The sequence below is a fragment of the Oncorhynchus mykiss genome, chromosome 4, assembly GCF_013265735.2.
Source record: "Oncorhynchus mykiss isolate Arlee chromosome 4, USDA_OmykA_1.1, whole genome shotgun sequence".
In the NCBI taxonomy this organism is placed as follows: Eukaryota; Metazoa; Chordata; class Actinopteri; order Salmoniformes; family Salmonidae; genus Oncorhynchus; species Oncorhynchus mykiss.
Window position 1 is genome coordinate 21,272,250 of NC_048568.1, and position 14,662 is coordinate 21,286,911.

The 14,662-nt window shown below is 40.6% G+C and overlaps 1 protein-coding gene across 1 annotated transcript; it reads left to right on the forward strand.

The window, feature by feature from the left end:
- Positions 1-23: 23 nt before the first annotated feature.
- On the forward strand, positions 24-11,605 carry LOC110522291 (adhesion G-protein coupled receptor F1). Its single transcript, XM_021600561.2, has 8 exons — positions 24-704; positions 1,011-1,192; positions 1,352-1,522; positions 1,603-2,952; positions 3,152-3,193; positions 3,297-3,347; positions 10,219-10,279; positions 10,395-11,605. Exons 1-8 carry the CDS (start codon positions 515-517, stop codon positions 10,445-10,447), a joined length of 2,100 nt encoding a protein of 699 aa, XP_021456236.2. The 5' UTR covers positions 24-514; the 3' UTR covers positions 10,448-11,605.
- The last annotated feature ends 3,057 nt before the right edge of the window (positions 11,606-14,662 follow it).

Here is a 14,662-nt window from a genome sequence, read left to right on the forward strand (position 1 = left end):
GGAACCATACCAGGCCAAACACATAGAACTATAACACACAGAACAAACATAGAATGCCCACCCCAACTCACACCCTGACCAAACTAAAATAAAGACATAAAAAAGGACGTGACACTCAGGTGATTTTGAGGGATGTATGGGCCATATAATAGTTGCTGCACAAATATAAAGAATTGAAGGTTGAAATTCTAACAATTTAAACTGTGGTCTAAAATATCCAATATAACAAATATATTTTCAGTATATGCCCCAGAGCCGTGGCGGTTCTAGCTTGTATGGCTCCCTGGGCGAACCACCATTTTCATGATATCATTGACGTGATGTGCAAATGAGCGATAGAAAACGGATTGCGCAAATGTCACCATTCTAAAAGATGTTGTGCGGGTGACCCGCCCCCGGCCCATGATGCCGCCCAGGGCGGCTGCCCATGTCGCCTATACTTAAATCCGCCACTGCCCCAGACAAGAGTTTCCCTTCGAAATGAAAAGGACTTGGGGTTGATGTTATACAGTGTATGTATGGGCTATTTTTGCTAATGCATGCCATTCATTTGTGGATATGTTTTCTGATATTTTTTTCTCACATGAATAGGAGTGGAAGTGTTATTGCAGATTTTACTGTTATAACAACAATTGCCGATAATGTGGAAATTGCAAAAGCAAAAGAGGATATTGTCTCAACACTTGGAGAAAAATATCAAATAAGTAAGTACTTGATTAGGTTAGTATTTGGTGGATTTGGTGGACCAAGTTAGTTATTACTTGTCCTGAAATACATTCAAAAAGTATTTAGATCAGTTTAAACTGTGGCAGCAGTACATGTCAGTTGATTTTTGATTAATTGTTCATTTTCTTGCTTTTCTGGTGTGCATCAAAAATATTGTCACAAGAATTTTGCTTAAATTCGCCTTCATGTAATCCCATAATTCATGACATGTATCTACAGTTGTAATATCTATAAGATTACAATTATAAATATTGTATAATTTCACAAATCCCATTGTTCTCTAGGGTTTACCTGCTTGAATAATACGATATTTGGCAGTGGACAAGTGAATGAGATAGTTGTAGCTGACTGCAAATTGGATGAAGTAGGTCAAAAGACTGCTATTTGTCAAGAAAATGGACATTTTTCAGTTCGGGAGAATAACTGTGTCTTGAAAGAAATTGAAAACCTGTTTTTTTTATCTCAGGTAATATGTGAACATAAAAACATTTTCACTGGATATAAAATATACTCTATATAAAAATGGTTTAGTAATGATGGTATTGCTTTGTTACAGTACTGTATATAGTATCAACCCTTATATACACTTGTATTGTTTTTCTTTCATCACTTTAAATCCACACAGGTTTTAGTGGGGACTGGTCTTCCAGTCTTTTTGGAAAGACTCCGCAACAGCACTTTTAACCTCCTAGGTAGAATAGTTTCATCACCTGCAACTATTTCTACTATTGTTAATATTCTTAAAAATGTTGCAAATGTGTCCCGAAGTACCCCAATAAACAAACCATTGATGAAGGTATGTTGACATCAACAGTTTCACTTTTATTAGGATTTCAGTAATCCTGTACTAATTCTGATTTCTATCTTGATCTCTAGAATTTCCTGGAAACGGCAGGTGTACTTACTTCACATGGAGCGAAAGCCTCCTGGGATGATCTCAACACCAACCTCAACAAAAACATAAGCTCAGCCTTTCTGGGCACCGTTGAAACAATTTCCAATTTCCTTACCGATGACTTTTTTGACATAGAAACGTCAAGGATTATTTTAAACAAAACCACAGTCAACAACTCAATAAACAACTTTTTCAATTTAAACTCGTCTGTTCTGATAGACATACCGGCATCTGAAGCTTCCTTCAATTCAATCACCATAATAACATTTGACTCCTTGGATAATGTTTTACCTGTGAGAAACAGTCTGAACAACAGTGTCAACACCATCAACGGAAAAGTGGTTCTGGTGAAGGTGAATGGCACAATCAAGAATGTGACGTTCAGTTTTGACGTACTGAACGAGACACTGGCCAATCCTCAGTGTGTTTTCTGGAACTTCAACCTTTTTGACGGCCTTGGAGGATGGGATGATAAAGGATGTGAACTGCCGTCTAAAAAGAATGGCACTGTCACCTGTCACTGTAATCATCTGACCTCCTACTCCATTTTGATGTCGCCTTCCATTCCAGCTGTGTTGCGTGTCCCTTTGGATTTTATCACTTACATTGGAGTTGGCATATCAATGGGTTGCTTGGTCGTGTGTCTCATCATTGAGATGTTGGTATGGAATGCTGTGACTGGAAACAACACATCTTACATGCGTCATGTCTCTATAGTGAACATCGCCGTTTCCCTTCTGATTGCTGACATTTGGTTCATTATTGGTGCAGCAATTTCCGAAAATGAAAAAAAAGATCTTGCTGCGTGTTCCACAGCAACATTTTTCATCCACTTTTTCTACCTGGCTCTGTTTTTCTGGATGTTGGTGTCAGGCCTTTTGCTGCTCTACTGGACTGTCATGGTGTTCTCTCACATGTCTAAACCAGCAATGTTGGCCATCAGTTTTTCTTTGGGCTATGGAGCTCCCCTCATCATTGCTGTCATAACTATCGCAGTGACAGCCCCAGGGAAACAATACATCAGAGATAATGATGGGGTTTGCTGGCTCAACTGGAAAGAGTCAAAGGCCCTTCTGGCTTTTGTGATCCCCGCCCTGACCATAGTGGTCATCAACCTTTTGATCCTGATTGTGGTTCTGTTCAAAATGCTGAGGAGAGGTGTGGGGGATGTTACTCAGCCAGATGAGAGAAATGCTTTGGTGGTCATCGCCAGGTGTCTGGCCATTCTGACTCCCTTCTTTGGTACTACCTGGGGACTAGGAGTAGGAACCATGACTGCACCAAACAATCTAGGAATCCATATTGTGTTTGCAATCTTCAATTCATTACAGGTATTTAACTCAGTTAAATAACACTAGTAACTAACTGGTCCTCGGTTAAGTGCAATTGACTTGAAAGATTTTTTCTTTTAAATGCATTAAATTCCCGATGGCATGTTATACTAAGTTAAGATTTGGATGAATGTTTACAATTAAATATATACTGAATTTGGTATAGTAATTCCATCTTTCACCATGTTATCATTCAAAGGGTTTGTTCATCTTGGTATTTGGAACACTTTTGGACAAAAAGGTATGTTCATGACCCACTTACTGATACCTCTCATATTATTTATTGTAATGTACTTTGTAATGACAATTAATATATTTGATGAACTCCTTGTCTGTGCTTTCAGATCCGGGAAGCTCTAACAGGAAGGTCACGAGTGTCCTCCAACCGCACAAAGGTAAGGGATTTTTTTTCACGTGCGCTGAAATGCTTACTTACAGGCTCTAACCAATAGTGCAAAAAACGTATTATGTGAACAATAGGTAGGTAAATAAATTAAACAACAGTAAAAAGACAGGCTATATACAGTAGCGAGACTATAAAAGTAGCGAGGCTACATACAGACACCGGTTAGTCAGGCTGATTGAGGTAGTATGTACATGTAGATATGGTTAAAGTGACTATGCATATATGATGAACAGAGAGTAGCAGTAGCGTAAAAGAGGGATTGGCGGGTGGTGGGACACAATGCAGATAGCCCGGATTAGCAAATGTGCGGGACCACTGGTTGGTCGGCCCAATTGAGGTAGTATGTACATGAATGTATAGTTAAAGTGACTATGCATATATGATAAACAGAGATTAGCAGCAGAGTAAAATGAGGGGTTGGGGGGGCACACAATGCAAATAGTCTGGGTAGCCATTTGATTACCTGTTCAGGAGTCTTATGGCTTGGTAGTAAAAACTGTTGGGAATGCCCTTTTGCCCTAGACATGGCACTCCGGTACCACTTGCCATGTGGTAGTAAAGAGAACAGTCTATGACTGGCGTGGCTGGGGTCTTTGACAATTTTTAGGGCTTTCCTCTGACACCGCCTGGTGTAGAGGTCCTGGATGGCAGGCAGCTTAGCCCCAGTGATGTACTGGGCCGTACGGAGTACCTTCTGTAGTGCCTTGTGGTCAGATGCCGAGCAATTGCCGTACCAGGCAGTGATGCAACCAGTCAGGATGCTCTCGATGTTGCAGTTGTAGCACCTTTTGAGGACCTCAGGACCCATGCCAAATCTTTTTAATTTCCTGAGGGGGAATAGGCTTTTTTGCGCCCTCTTCACGACTGTTTGTTGTTGATGTGGACACTGAGGAACTTGAAGCTCTCAACCTGCTCCACTACAGCCCCATCAATGAGAATGGGGGCGTGCTCGGTCCTCCTTTTCCTGTAGTCCACAATCATCTACTTAGTCTTGGTTACGTTGAGGGATAGGTTGTTATTCTGGCACCACCCGGCCAGGTCTCTGACCTCCTCCCTATAGGCTGTCTTGTCGTTGTCGGTGATCAGGCCTACCACTGTTGTGTCGTGGCTGCATAATATAGTTTGATTATGTTTATAATTAAATAATTATGTTATAAATCGAAATGATTTGTTGCTGGCCACAACATGTTTATTACACTATTGTCTATGCTTACTCATGTGACCATTTTATTGTATTTATCACTTTATTGAACATGTTAGGAAGTTTACTACCTTTAAGCAAGTATTGAATGTTTTATATTTGTCACGATAATTTTCAATCCCAATGATGATAACTAAAAAATTATTTAAGCTTTGACCAATACCCGAGGTTTGTAAGACCCTGGATTTAATAATAATTAGGCAAAGACTCAGCTTCTGCAAAAGGTCCGTAAAGTTTATTCAGAGAACGTTCTGAAGTCCATAATACAAAGACATATCATTTTATAACTCCTACCCCCCACCTACTTACACGCACACACCGACTGTAAAGGCATTCTTCCTCCTCTTCTGAGGAGGAGTAGCAAGAAGGATCAGAGGACCAATGCGCAGTGTGGTAAGTGTGCATAACGTTTATTTTAAGACATAAACTGAACACTATGAAATACAAAACAATAAACGTGAACATGAACGAAAACCGAAACAGTACCGTGTGGCAACAAACACTCAAACGGAAACAAACACCCACAACTCAAAAGTGAAACCCAGGCTACCTAAGTATGATTCTCAATCAGAGACAACTAACGACACCTGCCTCTGATTGAGAACCATACTAGGCCGAAAAAGAAACCAAACATAGAAAAACAAACATAGACTGCCCACCCCAACTCAAGCCCTGACCATACTAAATAAAGACAAAACAAAGGAAATAAAGGTCAGAACGTGACACCGACACACAAACAGTAGGGGGATTACACGCACACACAGACACACAAACAGTAGGGGGATTACACGCACACACAGACACACAAACAGTAGGTGGGATGTGTCTTTCCCCACAGTCCACACTCCTCGTATATCACTACCAAGCTGGCAGTTCCATACCGTTCCCTCCCTCATGAGATTAGAGGGACCTTGACAGTGTCTCTTTCATGTCGTACGTTTTTGAAAGTTCTAACCAGGGGCCTGTTGCACAAAACTAGGATAAGGGATTAAGCCAGGATATCTTGGTGATCCTGGCTCAATTGATCCGTAATCCGGTTGCACTAAAGATGGATAGGGGGCAGGAGGATATGTTATGGTATAAATTACCATGGAGATTTATTCTGTGGAGCTAGCCTGCTCCAGACCAGGCTAAATTCCAGGATCTATTTAATCTCATCCCTAATGTCAGTCAGCAGTCACCACAAATGGAAACCAATAGTTATTTCACTGCTCACTATACATTGTTATCACATATAACTAGACCCACTGTTATTTAAACGTTTGTGATCATTAATTTCAATGATTTTGGATAAAAAATGATTTTTAGATGTTGCTATCATTAGATAATTTACAGTTTCCCATAGACTATAAGGCTATATATAAAATGCTAGAATATTAGGGCCACAGAGGGGAAAAAAACACAAGTCATAATATTGTAACCAGTTGTTTTAAAGGAGGACAGTTGTTAAAATGACAGATGTGGGGCATTTCGTGAAATTGTACTTCAGTATGGTTTCATAAACAAAGACATGCTGATGTGCCAGAATATTAAGTATCACATTGTCATAAGTATCAAAACTGTAAAAACAATATGTAGCTTTTCTGCAGAAAGAACCAGCCTCATAAATTTATGACTTTATCCTTTTTCTTCAGTGTGGCCCTAGTACTCTGTCATATAAACAAATACACATTCCATATGAATATAAAAACACAATGTGTAACATTATGTTCCTTTATTGAATAAGGACAAAACAAAGCAGGTAAACCATCAGCTCCTTTCAAAACTGAAGTCACAGTGACTCTACAAGATGGAAAGCACAGAATCTAAGCATATTATACAAAATGATACATATACAGACCTTTGAATGTGTATAACACACCCTGCATGTCTGCACACTAAAATAAATGCAGGACAAATCCATACACATCAACTGAACAGACAAATGAATGGCTGCAGTAGCCTCCCTGCAGCCTTGTATTACACACAGTATACCGCACAAACATCATAAGAGGCCAAATTCGTCAAAAAACGAACCCAAAAAAACCCAAATTCCTCTGCCACCGCAGGACATATTTAACCAAAATTGAAAGCACACATACTAACTAAAATAATTCAACACATATTGGTCCCTCAGCAGCCGACCACTGTCGTCATCAGGGAAGATTGCCGGATTGTCCCAGTCCATGGCTGGTGGCACTCTGGGGGCCCTCTCCTTCCTCAGGCAGGCCACATTGTGGAGGACAGCACAAGCCACAGTAATATCACATGCCCTAACAGGGCTGACCCTTAATTTGTGAAGGCAGTGAAAGCGTGCCTTCAGGAGGCCAAAGGTCATTTCAACTCTGGCCCTGGTCCTGGCATGGGCATGGTTGTAGGCCTGCTGTGCTTCCTGGGGGTCTGTGAAAGGTGTCAGGAGAAAAGGCTGGCAGCCATACCCCCTGTCTCCCAGCAACACACCAGAGAATTCACCTGTCAACACAAAATCTCATCATTACTACCTCATAAACACAGTGATATTCTTGACACAGCCATGATGGTTATAAATAGGGGTTGTGTGGCTTACCTTGTGATAGGCACTGATAGATTTCAGAGGCCCGAAAGATTCTGGAGTCATGGACTGAGCCAGGCCATTTTGCCACAACATTGCTGATCACACAGTCAGCATTGCAGACCATCTGAAATCATAAGATGAGGAATATTACACCAATCAATGCACATCACTGGCAATGCAGAGTGTTCGTCAATGGACAATATCAAAAAGTTATGTTCACCTGAACATTAATGCTGTGAAAGGATTTCCTATTCACAAAATCGGCCTCATGGGCACCTGAGGGGGCTTTTATCCTTATGTGTGTGCAGTCCACTGCACCAATGACATTGGGGAAACCTGTCACACAAAGTAATGAGTATCCTACTATGTGTTAACAGTTGTCCTGTAATTTGTAGATCCTCTTACCTGCAATCCTATAGAACTCCTCTTTGATGTCACAGAGTCTTCTGTGGCCAGGGAAGGAGATGAAGACATCTGCTAATGCTTTGATAGCCAGACACACACTCCTTATTGTGCGGCAAATTGTGGCCTTGTTCAGCTGTTCTGCATCCCCCACTGAGTACAGGAAGGCTCCACTAGCAAAAAAGCGCAAGGCCACACAAACCATTTGCTCCACACTCAGTGCATGGCTCCGTGCAGTGCGGTGCTTAATCCTGGGACCCAGTAGTCTGCATAGATACCTGATGCCATCTGCAGAAAACCTGTATCTTTCATATAGATGGTCATCAGGGAAGGCCAGTGGGTCCAACCGGTCCCTGAAGACCCTTTCTCACCTGAAGGCTCTCCTCAGCACAAGTGCTTCTTCATCCACCACATCTCGCACGAATGGGCATGCCATTGTCAGAGCAGAAAGGAACACACAATTTTGGGCCTTCATATAGGCTAGTGGCCACACCTGGTGCTGGGGGGGGGGTGGGCAAAAGAGGGCGATGCCTTATAACGATGACTTGGTTGTACTGATTGCTGGGAAAATAAAAAAAACCTTAGAAAGATGCCACCGTCCTGTGTGCTCACAATAAGAGCTCATATGTCATGGCTCACTTGACTTTACGAGAATATACCTAATTTTTATTTTGAGCTGTGTCATCTTCTTGGAGCTGGGGGAGGAAAGAAAAATAATGATTAATACATTTGTGTTACAGTTAGCATACAGTGTACATTGAAGGCATATCTCACCTCCCTCTCAAGTTTTTTTATTTCAAGGTCCAGTTTCCTAATTGTCCTCTTTTTTATTTCGAACTCCAGTGCAAGATTTTCCATCTTTTTCTTCTTGTACTGAATGTCTATGTCTGCCAGTTCTATTTGGCACCGGAGGTGGTTGCCATACAACTTTCTGATAGCTTGTGAGCTCTGTGAACACAATACAATTAGCGCAGCTGGAATTTGGCAGGATGTGGTGTCCTTTTATTAATACGCACTATGTTGCCAGGCTGGTTTTCCCACTGTATAGCATCTGGGTCCTGTAAAAGAAATTAGATTTTTTGATTTTGATGAGGACTCCTCACCATTGTAGAGTAAATAGTACTTTCACAGTCTTAACATGATACCTCATGCCTTCTGGAATCCAGAGAGATGGTCTCCTCCTCATCATCGTCTCCATCATGTGCTGTTGCTGCTGCACTGGGGCCTTCACCCTATCACATTTAATCGGATTCATATTGAAGCTAGTAGACAAGACATGCCAGGCCTACAGTATGCCTTTGATGGAGTACTCACTGGATCAGCATCGTCTGGTGCTTGTGCTGGTGGCTCTAACAGGAACACAGTGCTGCCAGACACTGCAAGGCAATAGGTAAACCAAAGTCAGACAGTCCAAATTGATTCAATATGAATGTGGTTGTATCCCATGTAGAGATGGAAGGACATACCTTGAATGAAGCGGGTGGCATCTTGGGAGGAACCTATGCTCGTCTCTTTCCCCCCAGGGATCCCCTCTAAGACGGGCCTGCCTTTATTTAGCTCCAAGGCCATGTCCTCTGCTGGGGTAAGGTCAGCCTTTGGTGACCCACCACCCGTGCCTTGTCTGTGGGTATTCTTTTTCACTGCTAAAACAGTACAGACAATGTGTGAGCAGGCACCTTCTGGGTACAATATATGCTTGTGCTTTGTTAAATATTAGTCAGGGACCATACCATTCTGCAGAATGTTCTTGTATTTGATTTTGACCTGCTGCCATGTCCGTTTTGGCCCGTTCATGTTTAATCTACACACACACACACACACACACACACACTTAATGGAGTCACACTGCAAAAAATTACTTGGTATTTTTGTCTTGTTTTCAGTAAAAATATCAAAAATTTTATCATAGCTTTATACAGTGTGATGGAGTTACTTTACACAATTTCACTCATATCTGCAGTGCATTTCAATAAAAAAAATTAACCGTTTCATAATTACAGTACAACTGCATTTTTGGAGATGTGAATTAAATATTTGAATTGTAATTGTGATGTTTCAGCGGAGCGGTGAGTGTGTAATTGTGCACTACTTACGCATTCAGGCGGTCTGCAATACTTTGCCACGCTTTTTCTCTTTGCTTTATCACTGTGGCGGTGTTGCCTTTCTTCTTAATTATATCTTTTACCTCCTCGTATGCCTCCATGAGGATTTGTGCTTCCGACGGGGAAAAGTACGCGGCTCTAGTTGCCATGGTAAATCAGTTAATCTGTGATCTGTGGCGGGGTCTATTTGAGTGAGCCGTGAGCGCGCACCTATCCAGGATTGGTTTCACCTGGCTTAATGAATCCGTGTCTGCTCATCCTGGCTTGGTCTTTGTGCAACCAATTAAGCCTGGACGCACATGTTTTGGCTTCATTGAGCTCAGCTGAGTCATTTATCCCGGATGTCTTAATTCTACTTTTGTGCAACAGGCCCCAGGTCAGGTCATGTTTAATTGTTGTCATGTTTAATTGTCCTCTGTGTTTTCTTAGACACACACACACAAATCTCTCCCTTACTTGTCTTGACCAAACCTTATTGGACTTAAGTTTATCAATAGTTACGTTAGTCTAATTTATTCATTACACATGTTACATAATCTAATAATTATGTTTCAGGGTGGAATTCTTTAGTCATTACCTTAAACATACAAATTCCCTTATCAATATTATATTTTCATTTCAGACCACAAGTGCTGCAACCTCATCGTCAGGTGGTGTGGGCTTTTTCCGGATACGGAGGAGAAGTAGGTCTATAGTATAAAGCAATACTCTTAGGCAATTGGGCACAACTTCCCATTAAGTTGCCCTTATACATAGTACATAGTGCCATTGTTTGACCTATTGTTCCTACTGTTCCAGATGTTTTCAATGTTTCAGCAGCTCCAACATCCGGCCCTACTGGTGCATCATAGACTTTCATCAACACTTAACTCAATGCAACAAATGTGATTATAATGAAACAATCAAAAGGTGTTGTCGCGCATCATCAGTTGACGCACTGGGTTAGAGTAGCTAACACCTTGAGTGTGACCTTGAAGTGACTGCCACTAAAGATCTGACCCCAACTCTCAGTGACATCATTAGGGGTTATGTCTAACACAAAGCCATTCATTATGAACTATATGGTATGTTAACTTTTTATCGGGATTATTGAGTATTATATTGAATAACATGATTATTGTTTTTTTGTGGGGTGGGGGTGTTTAAATAAGAGTATGACTGTGTAAATGGATTAATCAGCTAACATGAAGAATTGAGATTGTTCCTGAAATAACACATTACATTCTCTCTTTGAATAATTCACTGTTCATTTTGTCACAATTTATATTACGTTTAATTTACATGTAAAAGGTCATATGTTCTCTTGTCTAAGACATTGCACTTTGGATACTAAAGAATAGTTGTTGATATCATGGTTTAAGTCATTCTGTGTGTATGCAAATTCTGAGGGAGACTAAAAAGAGGGCAAAACATCCAAAAGATAACGGCTTTACATTGAGCGGAATGTAAGAAAGGCACCGCACACACTGATGTACAATGCATTTGTCACAACCATTGTGCTACAATTGAGTTATTATTCTGTACCAAAATAATAACATGTGTTGAGAAGACACGACACAGTAACAACATTTGTGCAGACAAACTCCATTGTATCACAAAAATGTATGTTGTATCACAATTACTATGTGTCAAATCCATTGTAGATCAGCTTTATGACCTCACTTATGATCCATGATGTATCTCGTTTTGTCTCTTCATGTTGGCTATTATCAATTTACAAGTTGCATGCATGCTTTGCTTTTTTATTTAAATAAAATGTGGCAAACAGCAGTCGTTCAGCACATTATCTGATTTGATTTCGCATGATCTTGCATTAACTTAATCATAGACCATTATATCTTGACATCCCAACTGTACACGTGCCTGTAGGGATAAGGTAGTTGGCACAATGATGATATAATAATTATTTGAAGGACTGCACAATGTTAACTAAAGAGCATGCAAGGTAATGGGTCTTTCTTGGTTTCGTTTCACGCAGAGCACTTAGGCTACTTTGTTTACATTCAAGAAATGGCACATATTTCTGTAAGTTTAATTATTAGTTAATAGAAAATGATTAAAATACTTTAATTAATTAGTTAATTTGACAATTTTGTTGTGTTGTTCTGGCAACCATTGATACAGTAGCATGTTTATGTAATGGATGTGAAACGGCTATCTTAGTTAGCGGTGCTCGCTAAATAGCGTTTCAATCGGTGACGTCACTTGCTCTGAGACCTTGAAGTAGTAGTTCCCCTTGTTCTGCAAGGGCCAGGGCTTTTGTGGAGCGATGGGTAACGATGCTTCGTGGGTGTCAGTTGTTGATGTGTGCAGAAGGTCCCTGGTTCGCACCCGGGTATGGGCGAGGGGACAGTCTAAAGTTACACTGTTACATTGATGCTATTGTCCCGGATCACTGGTTGCTGCGGAAAAGGAGGAGGTCAAAAGGGGGGTGAGTGTAACGGATGTGAATAGCTAGCTAGTTAGCGGTTCTGCGCGCTAAATAGCGTTACAATCGGTGACGTCACTTGCTCTGAGACCGTGAAGTAGTAGTTCCCCTTGCTCTGCAAGGGCCGCGGCTTTTGTGTAGCGATGGGTAACGATGCTTCGTGGGTGTCAGTTGTTGATGTGTGCAGAGGGTTCCTGGTTCGCGCCCAGGTATGGGCGAGGGGACGGTCTTAAGTTATACTGTTACATTTAGTCTAGGGAGTGTCCAGAGGATGTACATACAGTAAATCAAGCTGCCTCATGCTACAGAAACAGGAGATAGGCTCCTGCACTATGGGCCATTCTGGCTTGGACAAGGCTTACTTTTCCCAGGCTTACTTACTTACATGTTTTGTATGCATGTGTAAAAATATATATGTTTTCTAAAATTACCTCCAGAATTTCTATAGAATTACAACACCTAATTTCAAACTTTGAAACAGCCAAATACCAATTCCCATGTCAATTCACACAACACTTCCTGTCAGCCGGCAGTCAAACTGCACGACAGTGCTGTCGTTCACTCGTGAAACTAAAACTAACCTCAATGGCTAAGTTTAGGCATCAATTCAGAGTGGTTAAGGTTTGGGTTAGGGTTAAAACATAAACATTTTAATGAAAAGAAACAACAACAATGTGCCTATCACTGAGATTGAACCTGCGATGTTTGAAGCCGTAGCCCACCATTTAGCCCATCCTCAACCAAATGTTGAGCATGGGCTAAATGTGGCATCAACACAACCAATCATGATTGTTAAACAAATCACTTCAAAAAGTAAGTTACCTTTGCACGTTTGTCCAAAATAATTCCAGCACTGTGCACTCGCCAACTTTCCTCAAATTCGGAAGTGGCTCAACAAGCAAAACAGCGCCCCTCTTTCTTACTATATATTGCCCATGTATCTTATGCTGTTTGGCCAAAAGGAGTATTGCATGCCACACTCTTTTTGACCAGACAGCATCAGATACATTGTCTACACATACTGAGACAGAGGGGTGCTGTTTCACTCGCTCGGTTGCTTTATCTGAGATTGATGAGTCTTTCTGTCGGCGCATGTCTCGTCAAATAGATTATTAACATTTAAATATTTAATTTGTTCAGGCAAGGTGGCACAGTAGGGTGAGCCAGGCCTCCTAAGGCCTGCCCATAACACAGGCCCTGCCTCAACCCCATCCACCACACCTGAGCCCTGAGGCTACTATAACAGGCACTTGCCTGGCCCCCAGTGGACAAGTAATTGCCATGTAAATATATAATGTCACTTTACTATTGTAAAGTGCGTGGATAGCGTGTAATCCACTGGAGTTTGGGATTATATTTATTTTTATCTAAAAAAATAGGACTTGTTACAAAATACTGTATACTTTGCATGGTGCGTTAACTTCCTAGTACAGGTAGTTCTTAGAAAGAGGCAGGTCTCAATTTTCCTACAAACAATAAAAATGGCAGAAATAATGTCTGTGGATTTGCGATACTCCTAAAACATTTGCATGACTGTGGCTTTGACTCAGCCTTTGTTCTGGTTTCTAAAAGTAGGAGTGGAACAACATATTAGGTGATGTTTCTTTAAAGTCTACTGTAAGCATAACTTTATGATAACCATCAGTTTAGTTAAGCAAATCTGTGAGGTCAGGACAACGCATAGGTCTACCCATAGACAGTATAACCACATTGATGGATTGGCATTACAGTAAAGTAATAACTGAAACGCAAACAAAAGTTAATGCTAAAATAAGACTAAAAGTAATGTCATGAGTGAGATCGGTTAATTAGTTGAACACAATTGAATTTCATGTCCAACCTGCCTTTGCGTCAGTTGAAGCTTGTAGAGGTATGACAGTCAATTGGTACTGTTGTGTTGTGTGTGTATCGTCTTATATTTCCCCTGGTTTTGTTTTCGTGTAGGAAAATTATAATTTTTGCACCGAATTGAGTTCCTACCCAGTGGGCAAAACTCATCACAATGATGCCATTACTACCAGATGATGACATTATGATCTCAATTCAACTGAGTGTATACTGTACATTAGTCATTGAGCACTGTATCACTATTGCGTCGCGCTGAAAAACACAATTTACTAGTGACTGTATTCATGATACAACATTGCCTTATTGCTTAATTGTACGTGGCTCTTCCTCTTTTCTGATACTTTGTTGCTGCCAGTAACAATTTGCATCTTCTCCATGGTGATGATGTGTTTGCACAATGTAGCTCTAGCCACAAAGAGACTGTAAACCAGGGGTAATAAACTAGATTCAGCCGCGGGTGATTTTTGTCAGAGCAAATGGTGGGGAGATGGAACCTAATTCTAATCATTTGTACACTGCAAATAGCACGAATAGAATATATTTGAAAATAACAATCATTTCATACCTTCATTGCAAAGAGACATAATTTATTTATCTTTTTTCATTTGTGGGACTACTTGGGAACAGATCTTCTAAATTCCAAAATTTCCAAAATGTGTTTTTTTTTAAACCCAAAACTAAAAACAATATAAACCATATATATGCACTACCTTTCAAAAGTTTGGGGTCACTTAGAAATGCCTTGTTGTTGAAATAAAAGCACATGTTTTGTCCATTAAAATAACATAAA